The following is a 21,937-nucleotide window of genomic DNA, read 5'->3' as shown; positions in this document are numbered from 1 at the left end:
TTTTGGTCCCAGGTGGCACGAACACACTGAAGTTAGTGCATAAGCTGACTTAATTCACTATACTACTAAGACTTTCAAATGTTAACAAATAGCCTACACATTAGCCCTAGCGCCACTTAAATCTATAACTACTGAATGCAGATTAAGGAATGACATAACAATCTTAACCGGAACAAAAGAAGAGCATAATTCAACTAACAATTTAAAACACATAAGAAAAGAAAAAGAGCTCACACACATATATATATATGTCTGTATATATATATATATATGTCTTAGATATATATATATATATATATATATATATATAATAATTTATTTCCTAAACCGTATTGATTAATTGATTATATTATCTCCTAAGTTTAATTAAAGTAGAATTATTTTAAAAGTGTGCATCCATACTGGTAAGTTATATTTTGAAAGATGTTTTGAAGTAATTTGAAAGCAAAATGTTAATAATGTTTTAACGGGGACTGGAGTTAAATCATCACGAAGAATAATATTACAATTGTAAAAGTAAAAATTAAAACATGTAATTATTGTCATTGATCGGAAATTAGTTGACTTTTCAAGGGGAACAAACCAACTCCCGTTCAATGATCAATAATTGATAGAAATACGTAAATATGAAAGTGTTTCGTCTTTACTCGAGTTATAAATTAAAGCCAAACCGGCAATTCTAGTCAGGCCAAATATTTCCGCGAATAGTTGTTACTCAAAGAACTGATTCTCATGAAGCATTTTAGTCAATTCAATTTGGAGTAAAAATCAATTACTGTAGAGAAATCTTGTAAAACTCGAGTAATCGTCCCCGACACTATCATCTTTATGTATTTAAGTACTATATTATTTGTAGAAATTAAACATTGGAAATTGTCATTATGAAATCGAAATCAAAGTAAAGTTGAAATAAACATAGAAGATTATAAAAAAGATAAATAATGCAAACTTTGCAAAAACAAATCAAAGAGAACATAAAAATAATATAAAAATAATATAAAAATAAAATAGAAAATAATATAAATAAGATCAGTGAATGTACATGAAGATATAGAGGCCAGAAAGGTATTCAGTAACTTACATTCTTTCTAGTGGGGAAGTTGGGGAAGTTCTCTTCGTGTCTGACTCAGAAGTGTAGGGTGTCCGAAAATTCTTAGCGGCAGTAGGGGCTTTGAATTATATCAGTCGGCAAGACTTGGGTGAAGAAATTTATGGTAGTGGGTGGGACTTGGAATTCTTGAGGGATGTATTTTGTGGAGTTCTTATCTGAGAGAGACCGTCTGTTAAGATTTTTTTAAAAATACTAGTGAATGGAAATTAATTAATTTCTGGCTAATTGTCGTGTCGCAATGATTAAGAATTTAAGAAAGGAAAAAGGCATTTACGCTATCCAAGAGCTAGTAGACAGTCTAAAGGCAGGAAATAGGCCCATTTTTTTAGTAACAGTATAGTAACAGTATATGTCTGAAGACAATTAGCTTTTTACAATATATACAATTGAGTAATTACACTATATACAAATCTTTCAACTGACAGTCATCCAACTTATACCGCCTTCTCAGGTTTAGGAATAAATTATCATATCCCTATCAGTTAAATGATTTAGAGTGAGTATTTAACGCCTGCTCTTTTAAGGCAATGGTTGATAAATTGAAAGGGAATTAGATTATTTTTGAGAATTTTGATAAGGATCAAAATTTTGCGTTGTAAATCTATTATATCTGTGCATATAGTTTTAATTCGTTGTATTTGATTAATTATAGTATTGTTAATTACTTTTTTGGATATGTTGGAGTTCCAATTTATTAATTTGTTAGTATTGAAATTGAAGTTTCTTGTTTTGTCAAAAAGTAAAATTTTTTTGTAGTTAATGATTTGAAGATCTAGAAAGTCTATGCTATTTTGTGAATTATTAGTTTTATTAAGTTTAAGACAATTCGGATAAATGTCGGAGTTTTCAATTTTACCAAAATTATTAATTGTAATAAGGTCATCAATAAATCTGTAGGTGTGTTTGTAGTAATTTAACTCTTGTGGTTGTAGATTTTTTTGGAAGTTAAATTCTTTGACAAATAAAAAGATATTACAGATCGAGGTGCTGGAATGTAAGCCCATTGGCAATCCTCTGACTTGTTTAAAAAGTTGATTTTGAAACTTGATGTAGTTATGAAAAAGTGTGCATTTTAGGTAGGTTTTCCATTTGTCAAGAGTCATGATATTGAGTATATTAGGGAAAAGTTTTGGTAGATCAAGTAGACTGGTATAGATTTCTTCTAGAGGAAGTGAGGTATATAAGTTTTCAAAATCATAGCAGTTAATGTTTTGGATGTTAATGGTATGAATGGTATTAATGACAGGAGTGTTATTACGAATGATCCAGCAATAGTTATGATTAGTGTTACAATCATTGAAAATAAATTTACAGATTTTATTAAGTTGAATTGAAAAATAATAGTCTATATTTTTCTTGTAATTATTAGTTCCATTAGCTATAAATCTAAATTTTAATGGTGTTTTATGGAATTTGGGAATCGCATAAAGATTAGTAAATCTGTTGTAGTTTGCATTGAAAGTAATATTGAGTTTCTTATGAAAAGTTTTAATCCTGTTTATTATCTAAGACATATGTAAGATATAAGAAAATACGAAAATTAGCATTCTAGATTTGGTGCTCTCCGCCTAAATTCATCTGTTCCAAATTCGAAATCCTTCCATGTTATATAACGCTACTTAAAAAGGGGAACTAAAACTAAAATTAACTAATCACAGATTAGCTGTACTTACACATCAGACTTAGTATAAATACCGCTGGTGAATGAATTACGTCATTCCTTTCCTAGCTTCGCCACGGCTAATATATGCCCGCTGCTTCGCTTCTTAAATGCCTATGTCATTTCTTTAAACCCTCCAAGCGGCAAAGCCGTATATATATATACGGCCTAGAATATTTTTTGTGATATCTGTAAGAACGTATAGGGGAGAGTCGCCTAATTTGAACCAATTTTGTATTTTTCACTATATAGAAGAACGGAAGAAGTGACAATAAAAATTAAGTAGTAGAAAATAAACTGAGTGTACCTTCAAATAGAACCATTTATTAAATTTTAAAAATTATAACGGTGAAAAATAAATTTAAAAAATCGTGTCATCGGTTCAATTTAGGTACAAAATACCGTCGCCAAAAATAAAGTGTTTAAAAAACTTCGCACTTTAAAAACATCGTTGTTGAAAATATTATGTAAAAATAAAGCACCTACAAATCATTGCATGACTATACATCGCAGACATACGTTTTCCAGACTTCAAAAGTAGTAAATGCATATTCGCATAAAGATCTGTGACCGTAATTTTTTCTTTTATATTTTCTAATTTTGAATTAACTAATATGGTTTTGTTGAAAATGTAAGAAGGACGCTTAAGCATTTAAAAACTGAAAATGAGTAGAAAATTAATTCAAGTTATAGCACGTAACATAATTTGAAACTTACGTAGTTAACTAACAAATTATCATTAAGAAATTAACCATTTTTTAAAGTTTTGCTGGTAGTTTTTCATGAAAAATATAGTCCAAAAAATTTTATATAAAAGATCACAAATCATTATGCGAATATGCAGTTACAATTTTTAAAGCCAGGAAAACGCATATATGCCATGTCATCGTCTTGCGACGAAGTGCTTTCTTTTACCACGGTACTTAAAACGATTATGTTTTTAAGTTGCGACGTTTTTGAACCGCTTTATTTTCGGCACATTTATTTTATACCACGATGTTTTCTCTTCCCTTCTTTTCTTCAACGACGTTTTGTACGACGAAGTTTTCGCTTTGCTTTGTTTTCATAGCGACGTTTTCGGCGGACACGTCCTCAAATCTAAGATTTTCAGTTCTCAATCATTTTCTCTTCATTACTTTTCATTAAGTATTGAAGCTCTATCTTGAATAATGTATTTAACGGATTTGTTTTTTGTCAAAAACAACATTGTTTCAATAGACATTGATTTCACTGCCGAAATGATAAGTCTTAATGCTTGGTTCTGTAGACGTTCTAGATTTTAAGCAAACAATTTCAGATTTTTATAAGTGGTTCACAAGAGTACTCCAAGAGCGGCAATACAAAGGTTTTATAAGAATACTAAGAGTTGATAAAAATTGCAAAAGAATCAGTAATTAAACAATTGAAAATGCCTTTTTCGTTCTAAACTAATACAAGATGACTTAAGAAAACAATTTATCAAGACATAATTTGCTGTCATTCGAAAATATATGAACTTAAATTATTTTCTACAAAATAAGAATATTTTATATAAAACGCAAAATAGAAACATATAATACCCAAAATCTAAAATGATACCAGTAAGAGACGTGACTCGAAAAAAAAATATATACTTACATTTCATAAATAATTTCAATTTCAATTCATGTTAAAAATTATTAAATTCCTAATGAGAGATAATTCGTCTTAATTTTAAACCAGAATGAAGAATTCTCTAGCGAAATTTTAATGAGAAATAGTTTTTATGAAATAGAAAACAGTAACATGGGAAATTAAAAGGTATCATAGCTCAATTATTTTATGAGAAATTTGCTTGTTAAAAAACAAAGTTGCCAAAGTATTGCAAACATATAAAAAAATTATGTAATGAATCAAAGGCGAATGCAAAAGTTTTTTTTAATCGGAAAAAAATTAATTAACTTGAGTACCAAGTACAAAATAGAAAAAATAAACTATGCTGAATTAAAAGTAATAATAAATAAATAAATAAGTAAATGAAAATAAATAATAAAGAAATCAAGATCTGAAAGGGTTCATATTTTAATGTCGCACCGGCAAAATAATTAAGGACCCGTTGAGCTTTGCAGATTACCAATAGGCTCTTGATGTCACTCCTGCTAACGCATTGTTTTTTGTCTTTTTAGCTTAATTATTAAAATCTTATTATTTACACTTAAGCGGCATAAAATTCAAGAGAAAATCACCAAAAAATTTAAAAGCCGTATACTTTTAGAATTCCCGATAGAGTAACAGGTTTTGAGGTACACATTTTTTATATTCATTGTTCTATTTCATTAAAAACTAACCTCTCGAGTGGCCAACCGCCTAAAAGAGTTATCACAGAATAGTGAAAAGTATGTTATGATTTTAATAAGTCCAGCTATGCCTTATATACTCCCCCTTTTAAAGTGTGACTGGGGTTTTTAGGGAACCCAATCGCCAAATCCTGGTGGCGGAGAATCATCATCCACCACCATTTTTATTTCGGTTTGTTCGGGCTACAACTGTAGGTATTTTTTGAAAGCTGTAGAGATGAAATATGAGCAATGACCTCGTCGGGACTCGAACCACGGACCCCTCGAATACGCGCCGATCGTGTTGACCACTACACCACGAAGGCATGCTAAGAAGGCGAGAGAAATACCTTATAAGGTCTGGGTTGGTATGGTTCATTTGATTACGGCAAAGAACTCCAGAGCTACCTTCTTAAGGCGAGGGATGCTTTCGTAGAGGACATTCTAAGGTTTAGATTTGTTTATTTGGTTATGGCAAAACACTCGAGGACTATCTACGTGAGAAAGGAATGCCTTGGTGGAGAACTTTCTAAGAGAACTGGCTCTGAAACATGTCACACGGGTCTAGGGCGTTTCGCCGTCGCAGTCGCCGTTTCGTAATCGGGCCATTTCGCCGTCATAACATATTTTTCTTTACCTGACTGTATTTTATCTTGCCGTATTATACTCGTATTAAATTTATTTAGTTTAATAATTCTGTTTACCTTTTACCTTTTGTATACTTAATAAAGGTTGCTTTTAAATATATATAGTTATTTAAAAAGTTATTTACAAATATGAGATATAAAGAAATTACACATAGTTCGAAAATTATGTCAGTTTCTAAGAGATCTGGGGCTGAACTTCTGATATAACAGAAGTTATATCATCGATTGTAAAATTATGCGTGTACAATATTTACATAATTCGTCAAAATTTCTTGAAATTTTAATCGGCTAGCTGAAAGAAATCACTCATACCAGCAGAAAATTCACATTTTTATGAAATTTGGATGGGAAACGAAATTACTTCGGAATCTTATCAGGACCTTACTCCCTTAAATTTAGTTGTCATGTATAACGTGTAGTTGTATAAAACTGTACGCAAAAACATTTTATATATTATTTTATATAAAATGGTTATCAGATTAAATTACATTCTTAAACTGAACAGAGGTATTAGTTTAAATCAACTTAAAATAATACGGCAAGATATAATACAGTCGTATAAAGAAAAATATATCTTAACGGCAAAACGTCCAGACGGCGAACGATCTGACGAGCGAAATGGCCCCGGTGAATCTTGGTGGAGAACTTCCTAAGAGAAACTGGCTCATATACACGTTACACATGGGAAAAAACACGGAAACTCCCATTCAGCTAAGCTATTCGCCGGATGAGGAGGAGCTGGTTGAGCGGACTGGTCGTTATGGCTCGCAAGTGGCTTGAATCCACGTGGACACTCGGCCTGTCTCCTCTGTATTAGGGTTTACCAACATAAGAGAAACTGCTATTTCTTGGCTGATCTTAAAATGCTTCTTAAATATGCCCGTTTGCGTGAGTTATTAAGTTGTGTCAAATTGAAGTTCGGGATAAAATGCAACCGTCAGAAATTTAAATTCATTTAGATTAAAATCTGAAAATTAATTAAGTCGTACTTTGTAACAGAAAGTGCCTGTTTATTCTAATAATAATACGACACGTACATATACTTTTAAAATCTTTTCATTTAGAAACTAGCAGATTATGTTTCAACAGGACAAGAATTTGAGGCTTAACAAGGCGCCTTCCGAAGCGTTGTTTCGCAAGATAAATGAAAACTGTTATTTCTAACGAGTATGTACTATGTTAATAATGACAGGAATGAAAGGTTTATGGTAATATCTAATAGAATAACTTAAACATTTTGAAATGGTGCAGAATACTAAACTTTAAAAATACTATTTATACTAAACACTTTTAGCGAAGAGGAATTCTTTTTTGTTATGACGCAGGTTTCGCCATTCTAATGAAATTTCGCAAGAGAGTTCCAATCTTTTGAAAGTCCAATTTTCGAAAGCTTTATATAATCCCTAGACTAGGTAGGGATAATATGCACATTTCCTTTTCCTTGACTTGAATAGTGCTTGTAGTCTTTGGCAAAGGAGGCGCCTTATAAAAGAATATTTTAGGAGAAAGTCCCCATGTTTATATACACAAGCTATTTTGCAAGCGGAACTCAAAGCTATTAACCGACTGAGGCATCCTGAAACATCAAAGAGATGCTTGGAAGCCATTAATTTTAATGAAGAGCAATGGCACTGTTTAGATTTCATTATCAAATTACCTCTTTCGCATTCTCTTTAATTTTCACTTTCTTGCACTCGTAGTTCATAAAAATAGTTTTAATTAATTATAATGACTCTTTTGGAATCTTGTGGAGAAATCGAAATAAAAGCTAAATATTGGGAGCTTTAGAAATATTTTTAGAAAATACATTCAGCATGTGATACGAATGATAATGAAATGTAAATATTTACTTAGAATATTATTTAAGCTCCTTAACATATTAATTCAGGTATAAATTTGAGAAATTTTTATGAATTTCTAATATCAATATATACGTTAATTATATTTGTGAAATCTGGTATTATACGCATTACTGAAAATGTTTTTTTCAAATATCAGTTTTTCATCTGAAACCTTGCGAAACTTATGTTTGTATTAACGCATAGTGAAGAATTTGAAAGATAATTGCCGAGACTAACAAAATAAATCAGTTCAAGCGAAATGAAGAGGAATTATTTTTTGCAACGTTTATTATCAGAAAATAAATTAAAGGACATAAGCTTTAAGTGCTTCAAAACTGCATTCGCCGAACATACGAAAAGAAATAATGGGTTTGAATGTTTATCCGTGGGCTTGAAATAATTAAAAAAAAAAAAAAAAAAAAAAAAAAAAAAAAACTGAAAACTTTCAGATTATACGCTACACCCAAACGGGCTTGTTCAAAAAAATTTCATAGTTTGTGTGTTACCGTTATTGATTAAATATCATGTTTTTCACACTTAAACCATAAATTTTCACTTCGACAGCAATATCGCAAAATATTTTAAAATGAGCATACCTTTAGAACTTCTTATACACAGTATCGCGCGCTGGAGATAAAAACTTATTTTTTTTCCGGTACAGTGCTGCTATTGCTCGCTTTGAAATCGCTCAGTTTGTTAATAAGAAATTCATTAAAGCTTTACTAAATATGAAATCGATAATAAAACAAATTCCAAATTCTAAATCTGCGCTTCCAGATGCCCATATTTGGGTGGAGACATACGTTATTCAAAGTTTGATAGCTCTAGGTACCATTGTTTTATAACAATGCTAAAAACATACATACATTTATGCAGATTCTTCATTATTTAATTCTTTAAATACGATATAGGGCTCTAATATTTAGTGGTAACAATTTGGAAAGTGAACCGACATTTTCAACGCAAATTGCCAAAACGAAATTAGTCCTTCTGGGCAAATTGCACCTTTGATTTATGATAGTCGCATTGATTAAAAAAAATAGCAAACAGACATCACTTCTGCAATTCTGACCTCGATTCTGCTTAATCTTTATTTAATCCAAAGCAGTCAACTGTCAACAGCCAGGAAAAATGTACAATTGATTATATTTATTCTTAAAAAAGCATGAAAAGTACATTGAAATTCTCTAAGCATATTAATGTGTTCATTTAGTTACTGAAAAAAATTCAATATAAAATATTTTAATATATTTGAAGAATTTACGGACTTGAATTTGTGAACTAAATTATTTTCTCCCTCCTTTCTGCATGCATTCTTTATGTAACGGATGGCACACTTGGTGCTTATTCGAAAGGTCCAGGTTCGAGTCCCGGCGAAGGCATTGCTCATTTTTCACATCTCCTGCTTCAAAATAACCTAATGTCTCTACAGTGACGAGAGAACTAAAAGGTGGTGGATGATGATTCTACATTACCAGGATTTAGCGATTGTGTCCCGTAATCACCAGTCGCTTTCTATAAGAGATAATGTAGGTAGGTATGGCTCGGTTCACCCTCCAGGCAAGCCCAAGGTCTCCTTATGTGTTTGTGGCCGAAAGGGATAAGGTATCTTCTCAGTTTTTTCTGCATGCCTACGTGGTGTAATGGTCAGCACACTTGGTGCGTATTCGAGAGGTCCAGGTTGGAGTTCCGGAGAGGGCATTGCTAATTTTTCATGTCTACTGGTTAGAATGGCTCTACAGCATATATATTTTAAAATAATATAGGCTTCTAAGTCTTTCTTTCTAGTTTTGAAATTCATGCAGCTTAATCTGGTGTCTTCCTTACTCTTACCAGAACAACTTCGATCAGCTATATGCTTATCGATTTTTATAATATTGCTACGTACATACGAGTTCGTATTGGATTGCAACTGGTGATAGTTGACAAAACTTATTTTCCTAACAGAAAAAAACTTTATAGTGTTTTGGAACTTTTCACAAAAGTATCTCTACATGGCAGAGCACAATCAATAGTTATCACTTCAAATTACTAAGAACGTTAAACACAAAAACATATAAAATATCTGAAAAGCGTAAGCTCGCACAGTGATCTCTCAATTCTGTCAATACTCTGAAATATGCTGATCTTCGATTTTAAATGGTTTGCCCCGTCTGCTCAGAAATTTCTATAATCTTCGATTTCTCGAAACTGCTGGAAGGTATATAGGTTACACTTACACAGGGCCGAATACAGTTATAATAATATAGGGATCAGATCAAAATAACGTCAAATGATGGCCAAGCATGGCGACTTTTGGCGATTTCTCACCAAAGTCGGTGACACAAATTAGTAATCATAAGCATCGACTTTTATGAACCTCGGGAGAACTCAGCGTGTAATTCAAAACCAACCATAACAAAATACAGGAGTTATTGTTTTCACATGTGATTTTTCTGAAGATGTATGCTTCTTGACGATAACTCTGGTTTGCTCTATTTTGAAATATTTCAGTAGAAATAATAATATGGCATTTAATAACTTTATAGTTAAGATACATGGAAACACCATTGTTTCTTTAAGGCATTTGATTAAAAGTTCATGCATGCTTTTAATGTTTTAAAGTGTAAAGATATTTCGCACTTTACTCGAGGTTAAATTTGATTTTATGAAATACCTGTGATGATAAGCTTGCCAGAAGAACTACTTTGTTTGATTGCCCCACTGATCCTGTGTTTTGTTTGGCAATAGTACCTCCTCATGCCATCTAGTGTTTGATCTGCTTGTCGTATGTAGAGTTCTCCTGTTGGAAATACACTGTACCGTCCACCTGTAATAATAATAATAATAATAATAATAATAATAATAATAATAATAATAAATTATGATAAATTCTTCAATAAATTTTAAACAATAACAGCAATTAAGTTTAAGAGAAAGACTAATTTTCACTTCCTTGTACGAAGAAAAAAGGAAGTATTGTAATCGCGAAAAGTTTCAGGCTGCATATTTCAACGAAAATATCCATTTTGACCGCTATCGAACGCAATTTAACGATGTTTTTGCGTGATATCTGTACGTAAGGACAGAATAAAAGACGCTTTTCCTCCAAAAAAATTATAAAACTGCTTTAAAATTAATTCTGAAGATAATTTTTTGTGGCGTCTGTACGAACGTATGTACGTACGTATCTCGCATAACTCAAAAACGAGTAGCCTCAGAACGTTGAAATTTTGTATATAGGACTGCTATAGCATGCATATGTGCACCTCGTATTTTGGTTGCAATCGGCCGCACCAAAGGTATATAAACATATTTCTATATATATCCACTCTGTTACCCGGCTGAGTGATCTCAGTTTCTTTACTCTTATATGTTTATAAATTGTACATTTTGTGCTTTAAAATTGATTGAATTATGTTGTTCTTATCTTCCGTTTAAGGTTTTTATACCTTTAAATCTGTATGCAATAGTTTTAGAATTATCAACAATTTTATAATTGTTTAAGTGCCGCTAAGCCTAATATTTTTTTTGATGGCGGCCATTGCTTGTTTACATTTGAAACAGCAGACTAGTGGATTTGTTGCCGATCTAGAGAACTTAGCTTCGCAGCAACAAAGATAACTCCTTCATTTATTATTGCGAATTAAATCATGCTTAATCCTTTCTGGAATTTTTTTTGAGGAAATAAGTGTTTAAGATTTACTTCGTAATTTTATTACAGATACTTTGAGTTTTTGTGTATTTTTGCCCTCTCGCGAAGTGAGAACTGAATTAATTGAATGAGAAGTAGTCAATCGTCTGTGAAAAACTGTTTCCTTTTTGTTTTATTTACTTAATTTCTTTTATACATCATTCTAGCTTTATTATAGTATTTGAATAGAACATGTGGCAACGATTAGATAATTCTATTCTTTAAATTATATAAATTTTGTGCATTCTGAGCTATAATATGAACGAAATATAATACTGTTAAGTGAATCTAGCGCCAGAGTGTCACTATGGTAAACAAATACTAGAGTGAATTTTAAAGAATGCATTTATTCTATTGTCATTTATTCGCTATCGGCGAAGTATATTTAATTAAATCAAATAAGTTTAAATGAAATGCTAGAAAAAATGCGTATAATTTAATATTCCGTACAAGGAAGTCATCTGGTGTACACATCCGATTTTTTACTTAATTGTATGGTATGTAACTGAAAGAATGCGAAAAATTTCAGGTATGATATTTCAAATACGATATCCATTTTGACAGTTCCGGAATCCATCTTGACTATTTTTTTGGTTGACAGAAAATGGAAGGTATGTAAAATTTTGTACATAAAGAAAGAATAAATGCCTCTTGTTTTCCAAAACGGATTGAAAAATGCATATAAAATGGATTCAAAATGGACATTTTTGTGATGTTTGTGACGTTTGTACTTATATATATATCTCGTATAACTCAAAAGCGATTAGCCGTGAAATGCTGAATTGTAGATGGGAATGTTATAAAATCTAGTTATGAAACTTCTTTCTTATTGCAATTGGCAATTTCAAAAGTATATATATATATAACGCAGTCATCTTCATGTGTTACTGTGTGCCTATCCTGAATAGTTAGTTAAGGGGACTCATACACCTTAAACGCCTCATGATCTTCGAATATGTGACTATTGCAAGAACTGGGATATTTTATTTATTTTAAAAGCAATTACTTCCAACTTTTTACAGCTGACTTCATGAAATAGCTGCTTTGGAAACTAGTAACCAGAAAGTTTGTGTTGAAACAAATATTTTTGTAATTTAATCCTCTTTGTCACAAAATATTTCGCCATATTTCCACCTTGCGCGCATATGTTAAAAAGGGCTAATGGTACATACTTGAAATTTGATGGAATTCTTTATATGGGCACACTATTTTCTAACTGAACCAACAATCTGATGAATATTTTACTATTGAAAAATTTTATGGACGAAAACATTACAAATTTTTTTAATAAAATACATTTTATAAACTCAACTCAAAATAAAATAAAAATTTAACATGAAATTTTTAGAATTTTAGGTTCACAGTAGTTTCCAGACGTTATAAAATCTATATATTAAATATGGAATTAAATTATGAGACAGAATGTTTTAAACTGTGCGCGCAAGTTGGAAACATGACGGAAAATGTTGTCACAAAGCGGATTAAATTATAAAAATATTTGTGGCAGCACAAACTTTCTGATTAGTATTTCAGAAAGCAGCTATATTATGTAGTCTTCTGTAAAACGTTGGTAGTAATTGCTTTTAAAATAAATATGTTATCCCAATTCTTGCAACAGTCACCTATTCGAACATCTTATGGGTTTTAAGGTGTATGAGTCCCCTTAATTTGATACTAATGCTTTTCATTTCTTCTGAGAGTGGGCAGGAACTTAAAGATGATGGATTAAAGTTTTACCCTTGAGGTGTAGAAGACAGTCATCAACATAAAAATTGCATTTCAGGTTATAAGGTATTTCTCCCACCTTCTTGGCATGACTTCGTGGTGTGGTGGTTTGCCCACTGGGCGCGTATTCCAGAGGTCCGCTTGGACGGTCTTCCGGAGCTCGAACATAGTTAAGGTAATACCTTACAGCAAGTGGTGCCCAACCTTTGGTCTCTTGCGAGCACATTGAAAAAAACATCAACATTTTTGTTAAATATATTTCCAATTTTATGTGATACACCTGAAATATAATTTTCAGAAAGTGGGTTTGAGATTAATAATAATATTGATTGAAATTTATGGAAATCAGAGAAGCGGAGTTCAAAATTATTTTTCAGTGCATTTAGGCTTTCCGAGTATTTCTATGATTCAATTGCCTTGTGGTTATTCATACGGCTTGATAAATTCTGAAAAATAGGTGCATTATTTTTACAGAAATGCTGTTTGTACTACTCATAAGTTTTAACAGGTCTTCGAGTATTCTATATTAAATACATATATATACTAATAAATATGTTTCAAAATTAGTATTATTACAAGATACTTTGGGGACCTTTACATATGAAGCATCTTCTGATATGTACAATCATAGTTATAATTTTACATACTTATATTCAGTAAACCCCGAATAAATTAAAAAAAAAAAAAAAAAAAAAGATTTGCTCATTTCAATATAAGGTATTTCTCCCGCCTTCCTAGCGTACCTACGTGGTGCAGTGGTCAGCACCCTGAGCCGGTATTTCAGAGGTTTGTGGTTTGATTCCCGGCGAAGGCGGTTGCTAATTTTTCATCTCTCCAGTTTCCAAAAATCCTAATGCCTCTACAGTGGCGCCCGAACTAAGAGGGCGGTGGATGGCGATTTCTCCCCACCCAGGATTTGGCGATTCGGTTCCCTAAAACCCCCAGTGGCCCTTTAAAAGGGCAGTTTTCACGCCTTCATAGCGTGCCTTCGTGGTGTAGTGGTTCTGCACACGGGGCCGGTATTCCAGAGGTCCGTGGTTCGATTCCCGGCAAAGGCGGTTGATAATTTTTCATCTCGTCTGCTTCCAAAAAAATGCCTAATGTCTCTACAACATTATTGTATGTTTAAAACTTACTTAAATAGATATGTTTTAAAACTTCAACGATTTGTACATCACTTTGCGTTTAAAATAAAACTGTTCTTTTACAGCAGCTTTTTTAGGAAAAAATAACATGAGTTACGAAGCATGCTTTATTTTCGTAAGAGAGGTTTGAATAAAAATTCAGTTAACTGAAAATTGTAAAATAGTTAAAGACACAACTTTTAAATCTTGAACGTAAATCCCCAAGACTCATCAGTTTAAATAAAATATTAACATAAAAATTAGATGTTTGAAAGCTTAGCGCAATGCAAAATCCTTCCGTTGAGATGGGCCATAGGCATCTTCTATTAACAAAACATTTTGCAAACTTTTATCTGAAACGTTAGCAGATTTTCGTTGATTGTTAGCGGCTTTCGTTGAGCCTGTGAAGTTTCAAGCAAATGACTCTTTCTCTGTACTACTTCCTCTGTAGTAATGATAAATGGTTCCACAGAGTGATGTCAAGCAAATAAGTAAGGCGAAAGCAATCGCCTTTCTGTTTAATTAAAACATACTAAATGTTTAAGATTGTGTCCACGAGAGCATTATCAACGTACGAGAACAAGCACACTTTTATTAACTTTCTGGACATAATGATAAATTTTCATATATTCCTCTGATTTAAATAAAACTGCTTTATAAATGTTTCAACTGTATATTATATGGTTTATTCGCTGAAGAACTTCAGATTTAGGAAATGTTGGATGTTTTATTATATTCAATGTAACATAAACCTTTTTAGCTATTTGTTAATACATTTCGATAGTTGAGTAAGAATTGCAACACTTCTTACCAACGATTACAGAGGCTGTTCCCATACTTTCTAGACGATTTTGCTTTGTTATTAAAAAACATATGCAGCTTGCAAATGTTTCTAGGGACAGCTATGTTTTTGAAAATATAAATTATCTTTTGCTACTTGACAGTTTTGTTTTTATGCAAACTGGTGCTGTCAGGCAAGCAATGAACGGAAGGCTACGCTTATGCTCTTTCCGAAACATTATTCGTATCCAGTTATTAAAAAACGCTGTGAAAGCCATGATTTGTCGATATCTAAAGCTATGCTAGGTAATATTGCTAATTAGAAAGGGAAAAACGTCGAAGTTTCGCTTCAAGTGAAAAAAGTTGTTCCAAATACATATCTAAAGAAAACACGGAATGCTTTGAATGTTGCATAGGTAAGATCTTTCATGTTAAAAGAAAATACGCCAAGTCAAAGATTAGTTACAAAATCATTAAAATGCTCAGTATCAATTGTAAATAAAGTGATTACTATACTAGATATGAATCTTGAAAAGAAGGAAAAACATAATGTGCATCGTGTTTCTCCTCGACATATCGCCGAACGCAGAGCGAGCTGCAGAATTCTTTATTATGAGAAACATTTATCCTGACAAAAATGGAAAAATGATGTCACAATAGATGAATCTTGGATTTATTTAAATAACTGCAATAAAAAGAGATCCGTTTATTATCATTAAAGAAGACAAAAAAATCTTAAAACATGGTTCAAAGAATTCGGAGAAAGTTATTGAAATGGCTTTATGACTGCTGCTGACTTTTCATATAACGACAAATTAAAAATAAAAAGAGCAGATAAAAATCTTAATATCAACTCCACATATTATCAGAAGCATTAATATTTTGTAGCCAGTTCTCAAATGTGAAATAACTTCTCTTTATCCACAGTGCCATCAATTAGTAGAATTGCATGTAGACAAAGGAAGCAGCCACACTTCAAAACCCACTGTTAATTTCCTGGAAAAAATTGAATGAGAAACGAGTATCGAGGCCATATCTTCAGTCATATCCCTGCTAAATTTCCAGATGTATCAGCAATGGATTTTTGCACTTTTCGACTTTTAAAAGTCTTATTTTCCAAACGTCGACCTACAACCGTCCTTGGACTTTAGAAAACTGTTCATAAGGAAAGGGATAAAATACCTCTTCTGATACTATAAAAGACTTTATATTACAGTTTAGAATGATAGTGAAAAATAAGGGTTACCAAACAGACTACCGGTTCTCAACCTTTTGACTAACGCGACTAACCATGTAAACAAAAATTGAAAAACTTCAATACCACCTCTACATTTTACAATGATTATTTTTAAATTCCTCAATAAAAATCTTTAAAAAAATATATTTTGCCATTTGCACAACCTGTCGGCTATTTGTATTAAATATGCACATATAAAAATATTAGATTAAAAAATAGGTTACCATCATAATTATCAAAATTTAATTTATAATATTTAATTTTAAAATTGATTATGAACTTTGGGCCTGTTGAAGGCAGATAATTTTTTTATGTCTTGTCATATTTCACTTAGCTTTAACCGTAAATTAGGATCCATATTTAAATGGATGAAAATGTTTATTCACACAAATAGGTTGTGCAAAAAGATAATAAAAATTTAATATCTTTATTTGAAATGCCTCTAAATTCTTTTTTTCGGCTCAGCCGAAAGTTAACATGTGTGTTATTTTTTAAAGCTTCAGTTAGAGTTCCATTGCAGAAAATTTCTATCAATTTTTCTTTTGCTTAACGAGATTTTTGAATTTAATCGTTAAAAATGCTTTTTTACTTACTTTGTTTCTTTGCGTGATATAAATTATGCCAAGAATTTGTATCATATAAGTGAATGCTTACGAATCAAAAATAAAATTTTTGAGTAAGTAAAGTTTAATAATTAATAAGAATGCGAATATCTCCAAACATGAACTTACCAGAAGCGATTTCGGCATGTATAATGTGCCCATCGTCCCTCATCCAAGACATTACTGATACGTACTCCTTTACAAAGCTTGGTATATGACACTTCAGGACAGCTGTGTTACCTTTTGTTACGAAGACATCGTACACTTGAGTTTCATAATATTGCATCACAGCTGAAATAAAAAGCTTTAATTTAGATTTAAATGCAAAAGTAATTTATAAATATTTAAAAGTAATATGTAGAGAATGCAAAATTTAGAAATTGCGTTAAAATATTTTTCAAAATGCACTTTGACTGATAAATTCCTCCCTTATCTTGATATATGTTCTACAAGAGAAATTCTGACTCAAGGAGAAATTTCACTGCTTCACCCTTTCAGGGGTTCGCCTTGAAACCGCATTTTCAACATTTTTTTAAATTTAGAAAATTTGGTTTTATTTTCTCAAAACCGCTGCTAAAATTAAATTACTTCTTAAGGCTGATAACAGATCGCAGCACCAAACCTTTCTGAGCATCCATTAATTGATAAGAATCATTCAAAAATAGCTTGCTTTACACACTACTCTTTTTGACACATTTTAAAAACAAAAAAACCAAAAATTTTTAATTTTTCTACAATATATTTTATAAGCAGGCATCAATGAGTAATGAAATGTCCTTAGTTCACAAACAAAGCAATGGAACCCTTTTAATTTTGAATGTTTTCATTGCGATTTCAGTATGAAACCACCGCCCCTCTGAGACATCGAAGAAAGGCTCAGATGAAGCAGTCGCGAGGTTTCTTGCAGTTGTGTTTATTGCTTTCGGATCACTGCTGTAAACAGTTGCACCATATCTTCCTTCGAGTGGCTTCAAAGATGAGGATTTATGGGGCTTTTGAGAGAGGAAAAACATTTCTTATTTTTTAGAGACACAGGGCACACTGAAAAACACTCACAGTTGCGTTTTTATTCTGCTTCTCTTAGCGGTCGCTCTTCTCATGCTTCTAGTTCATAGTAAAATAATTGTATGCATCTAAATTTATTTTATTTTTACATATAATTTTCTTAGTTTTTAACATAATTTTTAAAAATACTTCAGAGTTTTATGTAAGTAATTTAGTGCATTATTAGTTACTTTTTGTCTCATTTCGCCCCTGAAAGGCTTCAGGGGGTAGAATGTGGCCAGTCTGTTATTTACACGAATCCCTGAATTTAAAAAGTAAATACTGAAATCTTACGTTCTAGGTTAATGATAAAATTATTTCAGTTTATTAAGATAAAGTTATATTAGTTTCATATAATATTATGCGCATACATTGGTATATTATGTAAATCTGATAAAAAAAGATAATCAAAGAAAAAATAATATTTTTCGCAATTTGTATAGATCAAATTTAGTTGTTCTAGCTCTGCATTAAGTAAGTGTCAATCTACAATAGTATATGTTTAAAGGGAAATTTAAAAAAAAATGTAAAAATTATATTTTGGAAAGAATTTGATTCACGAAATACCGTTGAATAATTTCACATAAATATATTCTTTAAAAATAAGTGGCAACTTAAATAATTATTTTTACTTTATTCTTAAATATTACTTTTAGACATTTTTTTTTAAATATTCAAATTCAGTAAACTATTTCTTTAAGGAATAAAGAAATAAAAGTTTCTATTTTTAGAAAAAACGTTTTTCTCAATAATTCTTTAGTGAATGCTTTACAAAATGAACCATATTTCGATACTTTATTTTTATAAAAAGAAAAGCTAGGGTTGAAAAGTTTTAAAATAGCTGATAGGTGAAAACTTATCCGCGTAAATTTTTATTTTAATTAATTCAATCAAGACCGATTAACAAAAAAGTGACTATTTGGAAAAAGAAAAGAAAGAAAAAATACTAACATTTACTAGTTAGGAATAAATTACATGTATCTGTTTTCTATTCAGATTTTTTTTAATCTTCCATATTAAAATAGTTAAATGCATTTTTTACGAGATGAAGTAAAGGAACGTAAACACATCAGTTTTTCTGATTATTCATAATTGTGTTAACTATGTTTAAAGCCAGATAAGTATTGAAGTTTATTAAGTTAAGTTTCAGAAAATATAGCACCCTTGTAAAGAACTTATTTTATACTAATTAATTATTTTTATTTTAAGAAACTTTCCTTCCCTTCAGATTTCAATTGCCTTGCCAGAATGCAAATTTAAGGGGACCCATACACCTTAAAACCCATAAGATGTTCGAATGGGTGACTGTTGCAAGAATTGGGATAACTTATTTATTTTAAAAGCAATTACTACCAACTTTTTACAGCTGACTACATAATATAGCTGCTTTCTGAAATAGTAATCAGAAATTTTGTGTTGCCACAAATATTTTTATAATTTATCCGCTTTGTGACAACATTTTTCGTCATGTTTCCACCTTCCGCGCACAGTTTGAAACATTATGTTTCATAATTTAAATCCATATTTAATATATAGCTTTTATAACATTTGGAAACTACTCTTAACCTAAAATTCTAAAAATTTCATGTTAAATTTTTATTTTATTTTGAGTTAAATTTATGAAATGTATTTTATTAACAAAATTTTAATGTTTTCGTCCATAAAATTTTTCAATATTAAAATATTCATCAGATTGTTGGTTCAGTTAGAAAGCAGTGCCCATATAAAGAATTCCATCAAATTTCAAGTATGTACCATTAGCCCTTTTTAAAATATCATGCGCGCAAGGTGGAAACAGGGCGAAATATTTTGTCACAAAGAGGATTAAATTACAAAACTATTTGTGGCAACACAAACTTTCTGGTTACTATTTTCTAAAGCAGCTATATTAGGTAGTCAGCTGTAAAATGTTGGAAGTAATTGCTTTTAAAATAAATAAAATATCCTAATTCTTGGAATAGTCACATATTCGAAGATCTTAAGGGCTTTAAGGTGCATGAGTCCCCTTAAATTATGCATGCGCAAATTCTCAGTGAGTTCGAAAATATTATTTAAGCAGCAGAATTGAAGAGTTCGCAGTAGAAGAATTAGCTTCCTACTGTCGGATTTTACCCAAAATCAAATTAACTCTTTATATGAAAGTAGAAAATTGAAATATGGAAAATTGACATTTGTAGAAATTTATAAGGTATCGTGAGCGAAACAAATTGTCATACACATACGCCAGACAGACATAATTTTAAAAGTTGTAAAAATGCTTTTAGGGAATTCTATTTCGTGCTTAGTCACTGACAACTCACTATTGAATTTTTTCACCGAAATCCTTAGCTCCTTTATCTATGGTTATAGGTTAGCGGGAGGTGAAAAGCGATTTATTTTTATTTCTTTCAGACAAATTACAAAATATAATACATTGAAATGTCACTTAATTAGGGACGAGTTAGGCCTCCTCTGGACTTAATAATGGCTGCCACACAAAGAAGCATAGATTTAATACGTTTACGGAAGCATTCTACAGAAATGGCTTGCCAAACATCGCATAGAAATGTCCATAATTCAGGAAGAGTCGCTAATGTTGTATGATGTGGTTTCCTACCTTTCTCCAAAGCGTCATAAAAGTGCTCGATAAGATTTGAGTAAAGGCTACTAGATGCCCAATTTATGACAGAAAAGTCAGAAGAATGCTCATCCGACCAGGCAGTAGGCCAACCGGGGCCAGTGAGAGATCAGCATTCTTGCTGGAATAAGCCATTTCCGTGTGAATGACAGGACAGTATAAATGGATGGGGGTGATAGCCCAGAAAATCTACATTATATTTTAAATAATGAAATGAAATCAAATAAATAATACATTTTTTAAATAATGAAATGAAATCAAATAAATAGGGATAAAAAAGGTACATTAGGTAGTTGTTTCTTGTAAATAAAGATACTAAAGTTATAAACAAAGTTGTTTGTTGACAAGCATTGCGGAAGTTTTATTTGGTATATCATGAAAGAAAACTGGTATGGAGTTATAGTTTTTACACTCCTGAAAAACAGAACTACCATCATGATAGTTATATTCTTTAAGCTCCCTTTCTATCTAGGAGATTTAATTTTTAAATATGCCGCCTCTGCTTCGTACAATATCTTCCTAGTTTCCTTGTTGATATATTTGTTTTCCTACAGGCACAACGGTTACATAGATCCAGGATATTACAGCAAATAGGTTACGAGCTTTCAGAAGAGATTGAGTACAACTAGACGATGGAAAAACACACAACGATGCATGGTCGAAAATGCTTTCCTGGTGTAATCGTGACGACACTAAACACAAGAACGGAAGAACATGAAAAGGATGAGGAAACATGTTTATTATGCTTAGTAAGCAAAAATCAAGAAATAAGAACAAATTAGACAATGATCGTCATCAAAGGTGTTCGAAAGTACAACCCAGAACCGTGACGTAAGCCCCAGATTTCAGACACATGGAAGACCTGATGTTCTGGAAAATACCATCATGTCCTGGACTTAACCAGCAGTTGCCACGATGAGCGCACCAAGACTGTGGAAACAGATGAGTGCACCAAGTTTCTCAGCACATATAACAGGGGGTTCCTGCACCAAAGTCTTGACGTATTCCCAGAGGAAGTTCTTGTTGTTGTTTCGTTGTCCATATTACGTGGAACAATGGTTGCCAGAGCCTACTCCGAAGAGAGTTTGGACTCCTATTTTCCACCACCAATTTTGAGGGAGAGCACCCCGGGGGGGGGGGTATTTTCGGCTCGCCGCATATTTAGAGTACCGCCATGCCGGACCGACACTGCACATTTACAAACATCCATGTCTTACCGGGCCCTTCGGTACCGTAGTAGGCTCCCGTAACCACTATATCGTCTGTGCGACACCAGAGAACGTAGACAATGCAAATGAGGTCTGGCAATCTTGCTGGCCAATCCACCGGGTCATCCCTGTCGATCCCATGTTGAGGATACGTTTCGTAGGTAATTTCGAAAACCTTCGATGACGCCGCTGCGCTAAGCATAATAAACATATATTCTTATTCTGTTCGTGTCCTTCCTTTCTTGTGTCTTATGTCATCACTACCCCGCCACGAAAGCGTCTTCGACTATGCATTGCTATGTGTTTTCCATCATCTTAGTGTGCTCTATCTCTCTTCAAAGTTTGTAACCGATTTGCTTAAAAACCTTGTATAA

General features: G+C 31.9%; 1 protein-coding gene across 3 annotated transcripts in view; it reads right to left on the bottom strand.

The window, feature by feature from the left end:
* The window catches only part of LOC118181251 (cell adhesion molecule Dscam1-like), a 1,046,077-nt gene that overhangs the window by 274,974 nt on the left and 749,166 nt on the right, over positions 1–21,937 (bottom strand). For all 3 annotated transcript variants that reach the window (XM_085823270.1, XM_085823269.1, XM_085823271.1), the window contains 2 exons: positions 16,824–16,985; positions 10,210–10,362 (listed from right to left, as the gene is read on the bottom strand). In XM_085823270.1, coding sequence (XP_085679396.1) covers positions 10,210–10,362; positions 16,824–16,985 — 315 coding nt within the window. The remainder of the gene's footprint in view (positions 1–10,209; positions 10,363–16,823; positions 16,986–21,937) is intronic.

The sequence above is a fragment of the Stegodyphus dumicola genome, chromosome 9 (genome assembly GCF_044657685.1).
Source record: "Stegodyphus dumicola isolate Sdum_Otavi_A_Nest chromosome 9, ASM4465768v1".
Taxonomy (NCBI): Eukaryota; Metazoa; Arthropoda; class Arachnida; order Araneae; family Eresidae; genus Stegodyphus; species Stegodyphus dumicola.
This window is presented reverse-complemented; position numbering and strand designations above follow the sequence as displayed.